Source organism: Anoplopoma fimbria, chromosome 11 (genome assembly GCF_027596085.1).
Source record: "Anoplopoma fimbria isolate UVic2021 breed Golden Eagle Sablefish chromosome 11, Afim_UVic_2022, whole genome shotgun sequence".
NCBI lineage: Eukaryota > Metazoa > Chordata > Actinopteri > Perciformes > Anoplopomatidae > Anoplopoma > Anoplopoma fimbria.
In genome coordinates, this window is record NC_072459.1 from 3,156,301 (window position 1) to 3,175,955 (window position 19,655).

A 19,655-nucleotide genomic window follows, 5' to 3' on the forward strand; every position below is an offset into this window, starting at 1 on the left:
TATGATTTGATATCATACAAAATTCTGGTTCAACACTAGAAAGTCGTATGTTTTTGGATTCATCCATCTAAAGGAACCTCCTGTCTGTGCAGTCCGTGTCACTCTTTATACTACCTGTCCTGGCTCACCATTACGTGGGGCTACATATGAATTGATTAAATGGCTTCTTTAGGAATTATTCTTCATTACTTTTTATATGTACAACTACGAATGCCGCATGAAAACAGCCTAAATTAAGGAGCACTTTACGCTGAAAAGTATTTGTTTTCACTAAATCAATTCAATCAACAACGCTGTTCTAAACCATATACACAAACTTTCATTTTCTGCCTCCAGCTCCTCATCTCTTGATATTCAAATTAAACTTAATGTGAATGGCAGTTGACATCTTGAGTTGTCCAGTGAGGTAAACTATTGTACACTTATATTTCCCATCACACCTTCTGCTGTGTGTGATGACGATGAGCCTGTGGCGTCACTGTAGGTAGTTCTTTGATACAGCAACCCAAATGTGTATGTGTGCGTATGTGTGTGTGGGAGCATATACTGAAGGTCTGTACAAGAATGTGTGGACCTTTTGTTTCAGTCTGTAACGCTGAGTCACTCCCGTCATCTTCAGGCCTCTCTGAATCTGATTTGCTGAAAGCACTTATTCATTATTTTCACTCTCTCTCTCTCTTTCTTTGTCTCTCTCCCCTCGTCTGTTCTTGATCCTCCTCGTATTATCTTCCCCCATCATCCAGGTATGTGTTTGAGAGCGTGGGCAACAAGCGGACACTCACTATCAACAAGTGCAACCTGTCTGATGACGCAGCGTACGAGTGCGTGGTCGGCGAGGAGAAGTGCTTCACAGAGCTTTTTGTCAAAGGTATATGAGTCACTGTCTTTGGAGGAATCCTTCTTTCAGCAGGGAGAGTTTTTTTTTTTTCTGCTCGGTTTAGCAAATGCTGTCATTTGAGTGTAGAGAGGCTTGACGGCTCTGTTGCCTTCGTGTGTCTGTTTGTCATCTGTTTATTTCATTGCTTTTATGCCACACAGTAGAATGCTGCAGCCTGTTGCCTGCTCACTCATCCTTAATGAGTGATATTCTTGTTTTGTTATTGTCATGTGTCACTGCTGTTGTGCTGTACATAATAATGTGCTGTCATATTTATCAGAGGATGACTGATATGTGAGGTTTTGGAGGTCACTTTGATTGATGTTCAATTTAAATATTAACGGGGTAATATAAGGTACATTTATATTTTATATTTTATACTAAAATGTTCAAGTACCAGTATTCATTGTATTGTTGATTATAATAATATAATAATAATAATAACATTGTACTTAAATCACAAATTATTTTAAATTAAATTATATTAAATTAAACATTATATTATATCATATTAAACTATTTTATATTCTATTTTATAATATATAATATTATAACATTATATTATATTAAACTACATTTTATTTTATTAAATTATATTATATTTTAAAATATTATATTATATTATATTTTAACATATTATATTATACCATATTATAGATGGTGTTTTAAGTGTAACTGGTGTTTGCTGTATATGTCAGTGGTCTCTCCTCTGTCCTCTGTGTGTGTGAGTATGAGAGGTTTTCATAGATGTAATTGTGTCTACTGCTTCTACATTAATCCCATGCTTTACTTTGTGTGCTCGCTGCTGCCCATCCTGCTTTTACATTATCAGAGGCCATACGAAAGGGTAAGCTCTTCACCACAGACATGCAGCTACAGTAGTGCGTGTCTGTGTGTGTGTGTTCACTTTTCTTTCTTTTTAAGGACACAAAGAGGATTTGTGTCGATAAAAGACATCATGCAAACATTTACATCAGCACCTTTCTGTTGATTCATCTTGATGTTACTGAAAGTAGCGGGGAGTTCAGTAGATGACAACTATCCATAAACTAGCACTCACAGTACTAAAAAAAAGACAAAAGTACCCTGTAAACTGTGTTGTGGTGTGAAGTGAATGGAATCAAATTCAACTCTCACAAAGCTCTAGAAGCAACATGATGTAGAGTCATGTAAATATTCTTACACTAACTAGTCACGTGACTCTTTTTGCTTCACTTTTCCTAAATGGTAAGTAGAAAGTTTTTACTCGAAGTGACTCCTGAATGTGTTTTCAGCAACATGATCTCATGGGAAAGCGCATGAATAGCGCACCATTTTTGAAGACATTTTATGTGTTATTTCTATGCATTTAAATGTTTTATCACGTGGCATTTAACACCCTTTCTTATTCTAGACTTGTCACATACGGATTCAGTGTTGCAGTTTTAAACAACATTGTTTATCTACACGAAAGTACTTAATTATATTAAGGACAACGGCCTCCTGGGTGAAAGTCCTGTGTTCGTTTGACCCATCTATCCATCATCCCGACCTTCTCTTTCTACTTTGTCAACTGACTTTCAGAGCACTTCCTGCTGCGATAATATGACTTAAGAAATGTGGGTGTTATTCATAAACCATTTCGTGAGCGCAAGATGTTTTCAGACAGATAGCTGGGAGAATTTTCCCCTCAGGTTCTTTGCCCTATAAGCCATTTGTGCAGTCTGCGTTCCCTCGTTGTTTTTCTAGTTGTGGCTCCTCCACATATTCCTAAAGGTAAAAAAAATATTTCTCTAAGTTCTTTAAACCACAAATTACCCTGAAGATATTGAGCTCATTTGATCAACGTTTTGTGAGGCCCTCAGTCACATTGTACATGTTTCTGTGGTTCAGAGAGTGTTTGGGGCTCTCCAGCTGAGGTTGAAGAATTATTGAGATGTCCGGAGGGGGGGGGGACTGGATGCTGACGATGACAAATAGCTGAGGCCAGCAGAGCATCAAGCATCCCGCCATGTGGTTACACAATGTGACTCCCACCACCTCAGGAGACTTGAGGTATCTTCCACCTCTGCAAGACGGCTGTGTTCAGTGGCATTGATAAAGATTTCAGGAGTACATCGTGCTCTCTGTGTGTTACTCTGTCCTACTTATGGAGAACACTAATATACATGCCACCCACCACCCATCCACAGAGGAGGGAAGAGACAAAAATACCAGAATTACAGCTGATGTTTACTCCAACAAGAGTGTTGTCAGAAATACTATCAAATAAAACTATAGCTTCAGTGTCTGGATCTGGATTCCATTTTCTTATAATGAAAATGTGTTTTTCTGATGAAATAATCAACTTGAGGATCTGTTTAATGAAGTTCTGATTGATATACAGTGAATTCAAATTCAGACAAAACTCTTCCCACATGCGAAACAACCATACAACCATATCTAAACAAAACATAACTAATATTGTCACGATAAACCCCGCCTCAATGATGTTGATTCACATCCCATATTAGTAAAGTTCTTCTGTGTTGTGCTTGATTTGGACTGTATAGCCAGCCTATACTTTATTGGAAATCAAGACTTTGCATGTTCTAGAATCTAGCCGGGAATTCATCCTCCTCTGATGTTCCTGCTCAGTATTACTCTGGTGATTTCCTGTAAATCAACTTTGTTTATGACTCAGTGTCACTCTGCTGTTTCAGAGTTTGACTCAAAGCTTTGTGTTTGTCTTTAGAGCCTCCGATCACCATCACCAAGCTGCTGGATGACGTTCACACCGTGGTGGGAGAGAAGGTGGAGTTTGAGGTGGAGGTGTCCGAGGAAGGAGCCAGCGTCAAATGGTGAGCCAGCATATCAGTTCATTAGCAAATGCATTAGTAATTTAATAATCTATGAGGTCTTATTATTACGGATATTACAAACATCGCTGTATTGATGAGTAAACGCAGTCAATTAAAAAAATGGAATGTAGTTCCTGTAAAACAACAATAACAAGTCTGATGGGAAATGATGGCAAAACTCATAAAGTACAAATGTTCAGTTCAGGTGTTACAGTTTTTCTGCATTTGACAGGGACATGAGAATCTAGTTCATATCTGTGTAAGCTATTACATAACCTGTGTGTGTGTGTGTGTGTGTGTGTGTGTGTGTGTGTGTGTGTGTGTGTGTGTGTGTGTGTGTGTGTGTGTGTGTGTGTGTGTGTGTGTGTGTGTGTGTGTGTGTGTGTGTGTTTGTCTCCTCAGGATGAAGGATGGAGTTGAACTGAATAGAGAAACAGCAGGTTCAAAGTACAGGTTTAAAAAGGATGGGAAGAGACACATTTTGATCATAAACGAAGCTACTAAGGAGGATATTGGAATGTATCATGCGTTCACCAACGGCGGGGAGTCGAAGGCAGAACTGGAGGTTGAAGGTACTGGTTCCTCTGATAAAGTCGGTTTACATAACAGCAGCAGCAGCAACTTCTGGGTGATCAGCTGCTGTATAAAGTTTGTTAACAAGTATTTCAGACATGGCTGTTTAATTAGGAACTAAAAGAACATTTACATGTTGATGTTTTCCATCCTGACAACCATGGAAAGCGATAAATTAGCCATTACTCATGTCATAATTGATGTTACTTCATTAATCCCCTGCAATCAGTAGTTCATCACATTATTCGTCATGCTCATTTCTTCTACACCTCCCAAATTGATGGTTGGTGCCCGTCTTACCCCTCAGACATCAGGCTGTCTCAGACGAGTCTCTCACATTTGTTAGAGTGTAAGAAAATGTCTGTCCTCAGTGGACCCTCATAGTACACCAGGTGATCAATATGAACATAGTGTTACAGCCTAGATCGCCACAGAGACTTCCTTAATAAGGTGCACACCAAGATGATGGAGGAACACCGCATTATTATCATGTCCCCCAGTGTATTTGATTAATTATATTAAAGATTAAAAAACAAGTCATTTAACTTTGGGTAATAATTCAGTTTCTAGCCATGTGTGTTTGGTAAATAGAAAGCTATAACCTGCAGCTGGTTAGCTTAGCATAAAGACCGTACAGTGCGAACAGCTAGCTATATTTCAGGAAATGCCCCCGGCCAAGAAAATCTATCTATGTGTCATTTTTTTACATTTTTTTGTCACAATCTTGAAGATCTCTCTTTTGTTCTCAATGGCGGCACCTATGGCGATAAACTGTAACTGCAGGTGTGTTTTTGGATCTCATTTCCCAGAGATCCAAACAGCGTCGTCAGTCAGTTGTTTGTTCATCATCTTACCTCATTTACGATAGATAAGTTACTTCAAAGACATTCATTTAAACTAAAATCTTTCTAGATTATTACTTTAAAGACAAGAGATATAATGCTAATTCCTCAAAATATCAAACAATTCCTTTCTCTTGATATAGAGGCCAGTAAACCTGGCTGCAATGCATTCCTAACCTATCGATACACATTGCCACCTAATACTGGAAGGATGAATTGTCTGCATAAACAAACATCTACATTTAAATGATCCGTGCTGATGTCTTTGCTTCAGATAAGGAGCTGGAGGTTCTGCAGAGCATCGCTGACCTGACGGTGAAGGCTGCTGAACAGGCCGTGTTCAAGTGTGAAGTGTCTGATGAGAAAGTGACGGGTAAATGGTTCAAGGACGGCGTGGAAGTCCAGCCCAGCGATCGCATCAAAATTACACACATTGGAAGGTATTATATCCACGTCTGAATGTCAAAAAGCCTGTTGTTTGGAGCTCACTGTCTGAGCCATGATGTGCACACACACACACACACACACACACACACACACACACACACACACACACACACACACACACACACACACACACACACAAACACAGACTCACCAAATCATATAGCTATCACAATAAGCACTGTCTGCCACATGGCTTGGCAAATTACCAAAGGGTTTTCTGAGTTATTTGACCCATTTTTTAGGATAGGCTGCAATCTGTACGCACACACACACACTCACACACACACACACACACACACACACTCACACACACATATGCACGCACACACACTCGTGCACATCATTCACACCCTTGGGGTATGGGATTTCTCTCAGTAATCCCTCCATCAGAGCCGCCCGTGGCAAGAGATGCGCCAAGACAACAGCGGTCACACAAGGTGAAAGCCATTTAGTACGTTTCTCACTCTGCGGTATTGCCTCATGGAGTACGTTGCTACGGCAACAGTCTTATGCATAATTGTCGGTCACAACGAGTGTTGTCTCCTTGGTAACATCTAGTAACATGCCCCCAGGACCCACAAGCTGATGATTGATGAAGTGAAGCCTTCAGACGCTGGAGATTATACGTTCGTCCCTGATGGCTACGCGCTTTCTCTCTCTGCAAAACTCAACTTCCTGGGTGAGAGCGCCACATAAACCTGAACATGAAGCATTTGATGAGTTGACCGTATCTGAATAAGACTAATTCAAATATTTTACCCCTCAGAAATCAAGATTGACTATGTTCCCAGACAAGGTAAATGTTTTTTTGTTTTTTTAAATCACATTCATCATCTTGACAGTATATGCTAGATCCATGTGAGGGTGCTGATATATATGATATGATATATATTCAATATATGAAGTTATAGCCGATGCTTTAAACTGTGACGCTCTACAAACTGAATGTCAAGTTGTCGCTCCTTACACACATAGTGTCTTATCAAGATGAACTTCAGTGTAAAGGAACTTATAGTTTACGCTCTCTAAATGCATAAAGTCTCATTAGGTTACGTTGGTTTACTTAGTTTTTAGGTTTACTTACACATAACGTCTGGGTTAGGCTCAAGAAAAGACCTCGGTTGGGGTTGAAATGAGTATGTTTGTTACATAAAATAAGTACGTTTGTTTAGTAACAAGCGTTAGTTAAGTATGTTAGTTCTGTAACAAAATGAAGGGAGAATAAGTCGACTTGGACTTGGTTTTTACACAAAACACTAAGAGTGGTCACCTGGTTGAAAGTCCTGTGTTTGTTTGGCCCATCCATACTCAACTTGGACTGTCTGGCTCTTTATACTATCATACTATGCTTTAATAATGGCAGTTAGTTTAAAGCCTGGTGTGTCTGAAAGGTGCCTCGGGACACTGACCCAATGTATGTTATGCTTCTCACCTGAATGATCTACCTCTCCCTGTGTTCTCCTCTAATGCTCACAATGAAAGACCCTCCCAAAATACACCTGGACACCAGCGGCACCGGCAACAAGAACACCATCACCGTGGTGGCTGGAAACAAGCTTCGCCTTGACGTTGAGATCACAGGAGAGCCGGCGCCCACTGTGTGCTGGATGAAAGGAGACGAAGTGAGAGAAAGAATAGAGAGGACTCTCACCATTCACCTCATACACACTCAGACCCACGTCAGATACGCTCTACCTTTGTGCGTCAATCAGAGCATCCAGACGTTAGTCACTGAAGAGCACAAATGAAGAATGAAACAATAGGAGAGGTTGAATCACTGTCACTGTGGCAGCTGTGTCGTCACGGGACACTACTCTGTTCAGCAGTCTCTTTTGTTTTGACCGTGTCTGTCTCGTCTGTCCCGCCCGGTGTGGTAGGTGGTGTCCGAGGCCGAGGGACGGGTCCACGTGGAGACGAGGAAAACCCTGAGCAGCTTTGTAATTGAGGGGGCAGAGAAAAGCGATGAGGGCCCCTACTGCATCACCGTAACTAACCCCGCCGGAGAGGACAAGGTTGAAATCATTGTCAGGATTGTGGGTCAGTGGCTTTTTCTTAGTTTTGGACTTTTTCCACCTCTCTTTTGTTGCTCCTATTCTACTTTGTTTGGACTTTCACAAAAGCCAACAGTAATTTATTAAAACATTTAGAAATATACTTTGAAGCTTGATATAGATCTGCTTTTATTTTTGTAAAGTTAAAGTTATCATGAAGCATTAAAGCAGTTGAAGGTGAGAATTGACCGTCATCGCATCAGAATGTTTGATACCAATAAAGGCAAATTTAATTGTCCATGATTTCAGAAAAGTTTACAGGTTCTATTTTGAGTTAGATTCTCAGCATAAAATGAATGGAAAACACATTTAAAATAAAATAATACAGCATGTTTTGAAAAACTATGCCTCAGAATGTGGTCAGCAGTAGAATGGAAGTATGCATGAATCACCATGTAATCATTAAAGCATCCTTTAGGCTCCACATAAGCAGACAAGATATTCACTCTGATGGATTTTAAAACCAGTCAAGACATCAAGAAAATAAGAAGTGGACATGGTCACCATGACGACACCCATTGGTTTGTGTACGTCTGTTTAGAAGTCACAAGTTCGGCATTTTGTCTGCCGCCATCTTGTTTTTTTGCATCCAGATGTGACACAAGAGGCTGAAGCTTAGTACAATTTTTGCTACAAAATACATTTAAGGCAACCAAAATGTTACAATTAACTTTAATGAACTGACTCACGAGGTAGCCAATCCCTAATGCATACTCCACTTTATGATCTATTTTACTCTAAATAGGACCATAATTTACTAAATGAACATCATGCTGTATTGAAGAGGACTTGAAACTAGCGACTGAGACCATAAACCAATGTTTTCAAGTGAGAAGTAGAATCATTTTCTCATAGACTTCAATACAATTAGACTTCTTTTTGCAGCCAGAGGATTCTCCATCTGATGGCCATTAGAGAGGAGGCAGGTTTTGAAGGCACTTATGCATTGGCTTCCCTTTTCAGACCTGGCGTCTAATAATAACTAAAGGCTGGAATGTTGTAAACACTAGAACATGCTTCCAAAAACGATGCTGTTTTCAACGGTAAGTAGTAGTGTAAAAGTACACCTGATTTGTTGTGATTTGTTTCTGAATAATAACTTATATGACACCTTAACCACACATTTATTTGACAGGGAAGTGGGTAATTGAATTAGGGTCAAAGCAAAGCTAAGGAGGTGATGTTTGAATGCACTACTTACTGTACGGCCTAAAAAACTCCTTTCTGTCATACTCATGCATTCTCTCTTTTCTCCCTCTGGTTTATTGTTCCTCTCTTTCCATTAACAACTGTAACCTGCCTCTCCAGATGTGCCCAACCCTCCTGAGAATGTCAAATGCACATCATTTGGCGAGGACTCAGGCACGATCACATGGGACCCTCCAGCATTTGACGGCGGTGTTCCCATTAAAGGTACCCCCTGAAACTTACACAGCGGCTAATGTTCACATCTGATGTCTCCCTCCCTGGAGAAAACAGCAGTTCAGGATCCACTCTGTTTATCACATTTGAACTCCTTTCTAAAGAACACTGATTTTTTTTTTTGAATGACTTCCGTATATTGTTCCTCCAGGATACCTGATGGAGAGGAAGAAGGTCGCCTCACCCAGATGGACCAAGCTCAACTTTGATGTCTATGAGTCCACCACATATGAGGCTAAGAAGATGATTGAAGGCGTTCTTTATGAGATGAGAGTGTTTGCAGTCAACGGCATTGGCATCTCTCAGCCCAGCGAAAGCTCAAAGCCCTTCATGCCCATTGGTGCGTTGCCATTTATCATTAGTAGAATGGTTAATTAACAGAGGCTTTTCACACAATGCTCATTTTGAGGCAGCTTAACCTACCTCCCATCCCATTTACACTGGGTATTAACGAATTAATTAGCTCCTGTCTCTCTCAGCCCCCACCAGTGAGCCCACTCGTCTCATGGTGGATGATGTGACAGACACTACCTGTGCACTCAAGTGGCGTCCTCCAGAGAAAATCGGAGCAGGCGGCATCGACGGCTACTTCATCGAGTACTGCATAGAAGGAAGTAAGTTTACGCAAAATGTTTGGCACTTCATACCAAAGGCCTAAACACACTGAAGAAGTTACATTCATGCGAATACATCAATATGTTGTTTTTAACTGTTGTTTTTGTCTTGAGCACTTTCACACAGAACATGAGTCCAAAGAGTCCAAAGAGCATATCATTAACTAATTAGTTTGTGAGGTTACAGGTTATGTAAAAAAAAAAAAAAAAAAAAAAGCCCCACTCTTGACTACATATATCTACAGTGTAGTATTTCTTAGTCTTAGCCTTACCAAAAACCTCAGTCTTTTTGTAGTCTCCAAGTGCATTTTCAAGACTCCTTTTTCAAGATTCCCATTTTATAACCAGTTGGCTGGAATTGAAGACTCTACTATAGATGTTTTTTTCAACCAAAGCTGTTAATATCTGTGAGCTAGAAATGACTCTGCTTTTGTATACTTCCATCTGAACGCAAGGACCCACTATTTCAGAAAACACTTTGCATTTTGAGCGATAAATCTCCCGCGGTTTTCATTGCAAACTGCAATCATTTATATACACCTGATTCCGGATCAGTTTCTCAATATCATCCAAAGATCTCTGGATCGCTTCTGGCTTTTCTGACCTGTTCCTTGACGGCTCCTTCCTCAGGTGATCAGTGGGTGCAAGCCAACGAGGAACCAGTGGAAAAGAACCAGTACAGGGTGAAGGGTCTCCCAGTGGGGGAGAAGATGCTGTTCAGAGTGATGGCTGTCAACATCGCTGGGCGCAGCCCCCCCGTCACTCTCTCCCAGGCCGTCACTATCAGAGAGATCATGGGTCAGAGAGGAAGCTGTCATGTTTTACAGATGTTCCACTGAGAGGTCGTAGTTTAAAACGGACCACACTGCTCTTGCTGGAAGACGTTGTAAAATATCTTAACAAATCCCACATATGATGAAGCTCTAACATAAATCCAGCTTTGCTAGCAGTCAGTAACAATGTTCAGCCACTGTTCTAGTACTTATCGGTGAAAAAACAACATCTAATTATCAAGCTTAGCATTGGGTCTTAGCTGTTATACATGGATTAATTCTTAACCACATCCTGCATCCAAGAAGAAATAATTCCACAGTGTGTTTTCATATCTCAGTAACACACACGTAAAAGCTGTACATCTTACACATGTACAGTCCCCCACACCACCCACACAAAACCCACTTCTCTTTTCCTTCTCCATCTCGTATGTGTCCACTACCCAGAGAATCCAAAGATCCGCCTTCCTCGCCATCTGAGGACCAAACTCATCACGCTTGTGGGCGAGAAGGTGAACTTGGTCATCCCCTTCCAGGTAAGTCTGAGTCGGCCAAGCTCTGGCTTTTCTTGTTTTAGAGGATTAGATTTGCAATTGCAGAGCAAAACCAGTTACGCCAAGAGGGACAAGATACAATATTTTTAAAGATTACGAGGTTGCCTCCACATCAAACTTTTACTAAATGGCTATTTCAGACTCTGAAGCATTTAAAACAAAGTCTGGGTTGCACCAACAAAGATTATTTTTTAAACCTGATCATGGTTTAACTTTAAATCATGTTGCACCAAACTTTGAAACCATCTTGAAATTAAGAAAGATCTGAAATAAACTAAGAGGCTCAACCCAAAACAACAAAACAGGAAGTGACATGCAAATGTATTTATTTTGATTTGGGTAAGCAGGCATCTCCACATTGATTGATTTCAATTAAGTTTTGGTTGATTTGTTTTTTGTTCTTATTTGTGCAACAGCTCAGGTTAATTAATAAATTAATAATCTGGATCTACTCTCTTAAAACCTCGTTTAGCTTAACTCTGATTAGATCTAATCAGCCTAACTTTGAAAAAGACAGTAGAGTTTGGACAGTATCCTAAAAAAGCCACACCATGATCCACACAAAATGGGTTATTTGGAGTAAAAAAACCCTCAAATGGACCAAAAGTACAGGTAAGATATGTCAGTTTTGGATAGTTGAAATAACCAGATGCTGAAGATTTCCACATGGCTGCAATGTAATAGGGCATTTTTTCTTGTGAAATCCAAATCAGCTCTTTAACTTTGCAGTAACAGAGAGGCCAGCAACCTGCAACATGACATCAGTAATCAGAAATTAACTATCAGTAGCAAAGGGGATGGCATTGTAACACATACAAACAGGCAAGACAAAGGGAGCCGTGGCTCTACTTTCTTTTGAAGAAGCAGATGAAAAGCCTGTTTAGACGGAGGACATGATGCTCTCCTGGGAGAAAAGAACACCCACAGCGCTGTCATCTTCTCCAAGAGCTGGACGAACACTGTCCCAACTGCTGTTTTCACACTGAAGCTATATTTGGTGTAACTAAAGCTGAGACATGTTTATCTAGAAAAGGATGCCTGAAACTATTTCACTACCAAAACATGAAAAACATCGTAGAAAATGACTAAAGATGCGTTTGGTGAAGTTCTCTGAGACCCGATCCCATGTTTTCTTGTTCAGTAATGGCACCCAGAATACTTTTCTTCACTAGATCAATGAAAAATACCTTTAAAAAAATGAATAAATCGGGAGAACACAAAATTAGCTACGAATACAGTAAAGAAATGAATACACAGAAATATGTGAAAAATAACATGAGTTACCATGGATCAATATATCATATTTTCAACATAAATAGGAAAGGTTTCTTTTATAAACACCAGTCGTATATAATATCAATGTTACCTCAACAATCCCAAACTTATTGCACCATGTTATTCTGTTATTTAAAAAAAAAAAAGATCCCCTGTAAATATTTCTTCCAGTACTTTGTTTTGAATCCCTTTGATAACTGACTGCAGGGTAAGCCTCGCCCTGTGGTGACCTGGTACAGAGATGGCGTCCTCCTGGAGGACAAAACCGTGGGAACCCGTACCAGTGAGGTGGACACCATCCTCTTCATACGCTCGGCAGAGAGAACCCACTCCGGGATTTACACCCTCGCCGTTCAGATTGAGAACGTGTCGGACAGCGCTGATGTGCACATCCAGGTTGTAGGTCAGTCCCGTCACGGCACCAATCGACACCAACTTCAGCTTCACCTAGATATTCCTACGCTGGTGCTGCATGTTCCCTCATCCAGATCAGAACACCATGCGTGTGCGGCTCATACTTCACAAGGTACAAGGTTAATAACCTGTTTGGAAGGGGATGATGGCTTGGGCCCAAATCTGTGACATGTCAAGAGTTTTTTTTTTCAAATTTGATGATAATTCCTAATTTCATACTCCCGAGGATCTGTGGCTCAAAGTAGCAAATCATCAAAGCGCCGATTCCTCCCTCTGGTTTAATCCTGGCTCCTCGTCTCAGGGCTCGTCTCCCCGGGTCAGGGTGTCGGGCGGATTATTTGGCGGGGCTCCACTGGGATTATGTGCGTGTAGACTTGGATTAGGTTTGGATTTTGAGGGCTACTCTGTCACTTCCTCTGCTGAGAGGGCTGAGCTAATGAGAGTGTGCAGCTCCTCTGATCGGCACCCTCTCTCCGCTGATCTGTCACCGCACTGTTTCAGCAGCAGACAGAACAGGAAGGATTAACGGGCCGCTGCTCACTGTTTGTACTGTACTCCACAGAGGAGAGCACACAGAGCAGGAGTGATGACAAATACATTACTATGTTGTACAGTAGTTCTGCACTGCGCAGGCCACACAGGAAGATCGATGATAAACACACTGCATTCTTCTGCTCTGTGCTATTCCTCACTTTGGCAGTTCTATGCCAACACAGTTTTTTTCTAGTAACGTATGCTTCTCCACCTTTCCTTGAACCTTTGTCTTTTCTTCTTCTAATCTCTCTGTCAATCTTTGCCAAGTTTCTACCGCTGCAAATGTTGATTTGTTTCAAGCTTGCCTACATGTCTGCACATGGAGGGAAGACAGTTAGTTATCTCAACCAGCTATAGAACAAAATCATCCACCTCTGTCTCCGTCTTGTCTCACAAACCCACCAGAAAAGCCCGGTCCTCCCATTGCCGTGCATGTCACCGACGTCTGGGGTTTCAATGCCACGCTGGAGTGGAAGCCCCCCAAAGACGACGGCAACTGCGAGATTATCGGCTACACTATTCAGAAGGCTGACATGAAGACTAAGGTACGCATGGCGGGGGGGGGAGAGTATAGGAGCGTACAGAAAGGTTTCAGGGATGTAAGTCAATGGAAGACATATTAGAGGTCTACAACTGTTAAAAAAAATGCTTTGAACAGTAAATAGAGTTCGTAAATGAATTTTAGGTTGTTCCTCAAAGCCTAATCCTTAACTAGGATTAACATTGTCTGTACAAGATTACGTTACAGTAAGGCAGTTCCTTCTCAGCTTCACCTTTATCAACAATGTTTCCGTCTTCGTTGTCAAATCCAAAATGCTTCCTCACATTACTTCACGTCACGATTATCCGCTCAACTAGACATGCTAGTTAACTACATTTTGCATTAACAAGAACAACAATAAAATTGTATGTTCATGTTAAAGGATAGCTTCAGTATTTTCCCATGTTGTTCACAGCGTCAATGTAAAATGACATCCACGAAAAGAGCTTGTGTTTGTCCAACATCATGGAAATGGAATATCTGTATACTGTGGCTTCTATAAATAGGTGACGGACGGCCATCAAAGACCTCTTCCACATTGTTGAAATCATCTTAAGATTCAGCCATGTAACTGAAAATCTCAACACTGAGCTATGATTCCTTTACTCCAACAAACTCAGCCCGGCCGGGACTCTCGTTTCCACCGCTGTCTTCCAGCAACCTTGCGAGACTTCTCCTTGAGCGAGACGTTTTTCATAATCTAGCACATTTATGATAGCAATTTAGAGGACTTCCAGTGGAAGTGAGTGAGGTTGCCAGCTTGCTTCAATGGATTACGTTACAGCCCTTGAGTAGCTCCAGCATTCTCCCTCAATACTGGACCAAGTTGTTGTTGTTATTACTCAGGCAGAGACAAAAACATGGGAAAATACCTAAAGAATGTACCCTTTAAATATGAACAGTTCCCCCATTCTTTGGTACAGAATGCTGTAGTGTTTTGGAGCGAAAGCGTCCAGTGGAGTTTCATGATGAGTCGAGTCATGGCTGCCAGGAGCTTAGTGACATAACTGCAAAAACCTCACTCTACCGTCATGGTCATTATGTTGTATGAATGGAGAGGAAGTTGGACCAGAAGAACAAGGATGCTGGGGGATAGGACATTCTTCAGCTTATATAGCACTCAACCTCATCTATAAGCCTCTTTCCACCTCTGCTTCTGCCCCGTCAGGATTGGTTCACGGTGTTCGAGCACAACCGCAGGCCCAGCTGCACTGTGTCCGACCTGGTCATGGGGAACGAGTATTTCTTCCGAGTGTTCAGCGAAAACATCTGTGGCCTCAGCGTCGAGCCGGGCATCAGCAAGAACACCGCCATCGTTACCAAATCAGGTAACGCAATCCCCGCAGAGCACCGACCTCTGTAACGTTAAAGTGTTGCTTCTGATCAGTTCAAACATAAAGCGAGCATCATGACATGTGACGGGCTCAATGCAGAAAAGAACTGTAGAACTGTTTTTGTCTGTGATAATTAATTGGGGGAAAAAACATTCACGCTGATTTATATTTAACAGAAATATACTTTGAGAGAGTGTTACATAACATTTAATACTGGCCACGGATTATGGAAGCAGCTAGGCTGGGAAATTAACACCTGCCACCAGCCAAATGCTGCTACTGTTGTTGTGTTTTCGCCTTTGCTTACTCCACCAGAAAATGTGGCAGCCAACCAGCCAATCTCTTTTGTGTTCCAAGCACTAGTCTGGCCTATAAAATTGTGAGGATCGTTGATTATAGTACCCACCTGACATCATAATGAAACACAAGTCAGTAATCTGCAAATTGAAATTTGCCCGTGTGTCAGCATGTTGTACGGAAAGGCGAAACAATCCCAAAGCAGTGGAAAGACATAACAGTTGGGCTCCGATGAAGCATCTCAGGTGGAGTTTTACACAAATCCTTTAACGGACTTCGGCATAAAATGTCGACACCAACGAGCCAAATTGTTTATTATCGGGTTAAATTGAGACATGTCTGTCAACACACGTCACAAGATATGAACACTGTTATGCTCATCTGACAGAGATCATGAATCCAGAGGTAAAACAAAACAGTGGACAGATGATGCCGCTGTTAAACACGTCCTACTTGATTGACGGCGCTTTAAAATGACGTTTCCAAGGTGACACCGTCTCATTTGTTAAACACCTCCTGCCTCTTCCTTGCCTCCTACACTCGCAGGAATCAAGGATGTATATTACCGTTACTCTTACAGACACATATTTACAAGACGGTAACTATAAATACAAAACAATATTACAACCTTATTTTCTGAATATTCTTGAGCAAATACAGTCTTTCATCTCAACCCATCAGTGGGTAGAAGGGTTGAATATCCATTTCACAAATTCACCTCATGTAAGGAACCTAGAAACCTCCTCTGATGCCACCCTAACAAAGGGAGGGTGACTACAAGCGTTTGGTGAATAATGCAGAGTTTTAATCATAATGGACCTGAAGCTCACACTGGTCTGCACCGCGCTGTGTGTGCCTTTTCAAAGGAATCTAACCCCTCTCCACCTGCCCAGGTCTGTCCTATAAGCCTCCACCTTTCAAAGAGAAGGATGCGAGCCATTCCCCCAAGTTCACAGCACGCCTGGTGGACAGAAGTGTGGTTGCAGGTTACTCTGCAGCCATCAGCTGTTCTGTCCGTGGCTTCCCCAAGGTATTTACAACTCTATCATAAAGTGTGTGTCACTGCAACTGTTTTTTTGAAATGATCTATTAATCATTTGGAGATTGTCAAAACTGAGGTTCAGCAGCAGAACTACACCTCAGACCCGACTACAGGACTATTGTCCAGTCTGGGAGTTAGAATTTTCACCCTTTCACATTAATTGTAATATTTTTGTAGCATGAAAATGTCTCATTCAGGGTTCGGTTGTACGTAGCTCCACCCTCTCGTGTCACTTGGTTACGCAAAGCCAAGATGGCGAGCTTGAGGCTTCTTAAAAGCAGCAAACAAACTATTGGGTGACGTCACTGTGACACCATGACCTCACCTCCTTTTGTTGGCCGTCCCAACCCGTCTTAGGATCCGCGATACTGGTTGCCAGTTGCTCATTTGGCTATTCTCCCTCATCTCAACAACTTCCTCCTGTTTCTGTTACTGGCACCAGGATACCATGTTCTTGGACAACCCTAATATACTCCATCAACCCACATCATAACACCTGTACGTAGTTCTGTTGGTGCCCACACCTCCCACCTTAAAGCCCCAGAATGCCAGTTTACAGCCAACACAGCCAGTTTGGGTGGTTTCTAAGGCAGAGAATGCTTCAGCCATATCTAAAACCTACTCTTTTATCACCATCGAATGCCATTTAGCATAAAACCTGTGGAATATAGGAAATGTCCCGACTGTATCTTGCAAATGAGCAAACTATACATTAGAGCGCTGAAGCTCCACCCCCCTAGCTGTGTTGGCCGCTGATAGATCTCATGCTTTGTGTTTCTAGAGTCCTGAGAGTCAAGCTGTGAATGTAGAATAGTCAGACAGGATTTTGATGCCTTTTGCAGCAGGAATGTTTTTTTAATGTCTGAAGCGAGAGCAGGAGGTGAAGCATAAAGATCTTTGAACACACTTTTTTTTTTGTATCCCTCGGAATCTGCAAAGATTTGTCAAGCCGAAATGTTGATCTAATTTCACCTCTCCCTCTGCTCTGCTACCCTCCCAACATGCCTCACTCTGTTTATGCTCCTCCTCCTCCTCCTCCTCCTCCTCCTCCTCCTCCTCCTCCTCCTCCTCTTCTTCCAACACACTGTGCTTTAGCCAAAGATCGTTTGGATGAAGAACAACATGATCATCGGTGAAGACCCCAAGTTCCTGATGCAGAACAACCAGGGCGTGTTGACTCTGAATATCCGCAAGCCAAGCACGTTTGATGGGGGCAGATACTCCTGCAAGGCCATCAATGATCTCGGAGAAGACGAGGTGGAGTGCAGGCTGGAGGTTCGAGGTAAGCTGAACTTCACTTCCGTGACACAAGTTTCAAAGCATTGACTCGTCAATAAAGCTCAGCGTGACAAATCTCCATCTCCTCTTCCTTTGACTGATCTCTTCTTCGGAAAACTTCAGATGAAATTCTAGCCGCTCGCGCTAAAAATAAATCACCTTATTGTATTTGTCAGTGAAAGTTTTGGAGCCACAGATGACTCTGAGTGCTGTAGTTTCTTTAAACAGGATGATCTAGTGGCCTCTCATGCTGATTTAAATTTCTCGTTTTCTCCCCAGTTGTACAAGAGAAAGGAGTGGAGGCGAAGAAATGAGCGACAGCACGAAACAGCAGAGGATACAGTCGAACAGGAATAGTAATGGATTATGTATAATGGGATAGTCATGAATAAATATGATTAGAATAGATCCCCCCCCCCCTCCCCCTCCTCTTCCTATACGCTTGCCTTTCACCGCTGCTGTGACGAATGCCACATCAGTAATATGCCATAAATTCTTACAGCAAGCTGCCACCTTGTCACATCCTGACTGAGAGTAGTGTAGTAGCACTGCCCCGCTGTGACCACACACAGATGGATCCTTCTTATCTGTGAAGTGGACCTGTCACTGAACGCACTTATAAAACACCCTTCCATCCATTACGGCTCCCTGTGTTGTCTGTTGTGTGTCCGGGACGTTTTTATAGGCTGGGATGAATTTATGATTGTGATGCAGCTGTAGCACTGAAACCTCTGCAGTGTGACCGACCGGCCGCACACCTCCTGGTGCTCGGTGTGTGATGTGTGAGCCGGGGCCCCGTCGGCCCTGTGATGGTTGAGTGGAGGGATCACTATTCAGCCAGGCATGGCTGACATCATGGAGCCACCAGGATTAAAGGGGTTCTTATACACAGATATAGATATAGACCTGCTGCGTCCTTCATGCTCACACACACACACACACACACACACACACACACACACATATAAATATCCTTGATTCCTTCTGACCTCCTCTCCTTGCTTCCTATGCTTTATTCACACTACGAGCATCACACTCAATCAACTCATTTTCAAAGGAAGCCAGCGACATGAAACACAAACTGAAGCCAGACACAGACAGTTAAGCTGGACTCCACTCAGCTCTCCACTGAAGTGAAGTGTCAACCAATAATATATTTTTGTTTCACCAATGTTCCATTAGTTCTCCAAAAAATGTCGCTCCCAGTGCTGTTTAACAACATTAATATAGCACTTCAACGTTAATACATCTGGCCACGCTGTCGTCTTCTTGCCTCGTCCATAGGAGATGAGAATGGAGGAGGCGAAGAAGGGGCACGAGGAGAGAGGAGTTGAGGCAACAGGCATTTAACAAATGAGGCATTGTTGCCACAGAGCCTCATTATTTTAACGAGTGGTCAATTAAATATGACGTGTGGCACAGCTGCATCATCTGTCCATTGTTTTCTTATGCTGCTGTACTTAATGATCTCTGTCAGATGAGCATAACAGTGTTCATGACAACTTGTATATTTACTATTTACATATGGATGGATGGATGGATGGATGGATGGATGGATGGATGGATGGATGGATGGATGGATGGATGGATGGATGGATGGATAGGTGGGTGGAGATGGATGGATGGATGGATGGATAGGATGGATGGATGGATGGATGGATGGATGGATGGATGGATGGATGGATGGATGGATGGATGGATAGATAGATAGATAGATAGATAGATAGATAGATAGATAGATAGATAGATAGATAGATAGATAGATAGATAGATGGATGGATGGATAGATGGGTGGGTGGGTGGATGGATGGATGGATGGATGGATGGATGGATAGATAGCCGTGTGAGGTGCATTTTAGGACTTGGGACGTCCTTCAATATGGAGCACTAAGAACAATTTCTGGTCACAAGCCGGAGGACATATGGAGTTTGAAAATAAATGAGAAAGGCCCTCTTCACCCATTCCCA

At 42.0% G+C, this 19,655-nt stretch overlaps 1 protein-coding gene across 1 annotated transcript in view; it reads left to right on the forward strand.

Annotated features, from left to right (window-relative positions):
• mybpc2a (myosin binding protein Ca) overlaps nt 1-18,318 on the forward strand; it is a 46,388-nt gene extending 28,070 nt beyond the window's left edge. The window contains exons 11-29 of the mRNA XM_054607230.1: nt 744-868; nt 3,591-3,696; nt 4,099-4,268; nt 5,386-5,551; nt 6,131-6,237; nt 6,325-6,354; nt 7,041-7,180; nt 7,436-7,595; nt 8,918-9,022; nt 9,183-9,371; nt 9,511-9,645; nt 10,276-10,443; nt 10,866-10,954; nt 12,455-12,650; nt 13,601-13,740; nt 14,905-15,064; nt 16,261-16,397; nt 17,505-17,691; nt 17,967-18,318. Coding sequence (XP_054463205.1) covers nt 744-868; nt 3,591-3,696; nt 4,099-4,268; nt 5,386-5,551; nt 6,131-6,237; nt 6,325-6,354; nt 7,041-7,180; nt 7,436-7,595; nt 8,918-9,022; nt 9,183-9,371; nt 9,511-9,645; nt 10,276-10,443; nt 10,866-10,954; nt 12,455-12,650; nt 13,601-13,740; nt 14,905-15,064; nt 16,261-16,397; nt 17,505-17,691; nt 17,967-18,001 — 2,545 coding nt within the window. The 3' untranslated portion in view covers nt 18,002-18,318. The remainder of the gene's footprint in view (nt 1-743; nt 869-3,590; nt 3,697-4,098; nt 4,269-5,385; nt 5,552-6,130; nt 6,238-6,324; nt 6,355-7,040; nt 7,181-7,435; nt 7,596-8,917; nt 9,023-9,182; nt 9,372-9,510; nt 9,646-10,275; nt 10,444-10,865; nt 10,955-12,454; nt 12,651-13,600; nt 13,741-14,904; nt 15,065-16,260; nt 16,398-17,504; nt 17,692-17,966) is intronic.
• Nucleotides 18,319-19,655: the final 1,337 nt, after the last annotated feature.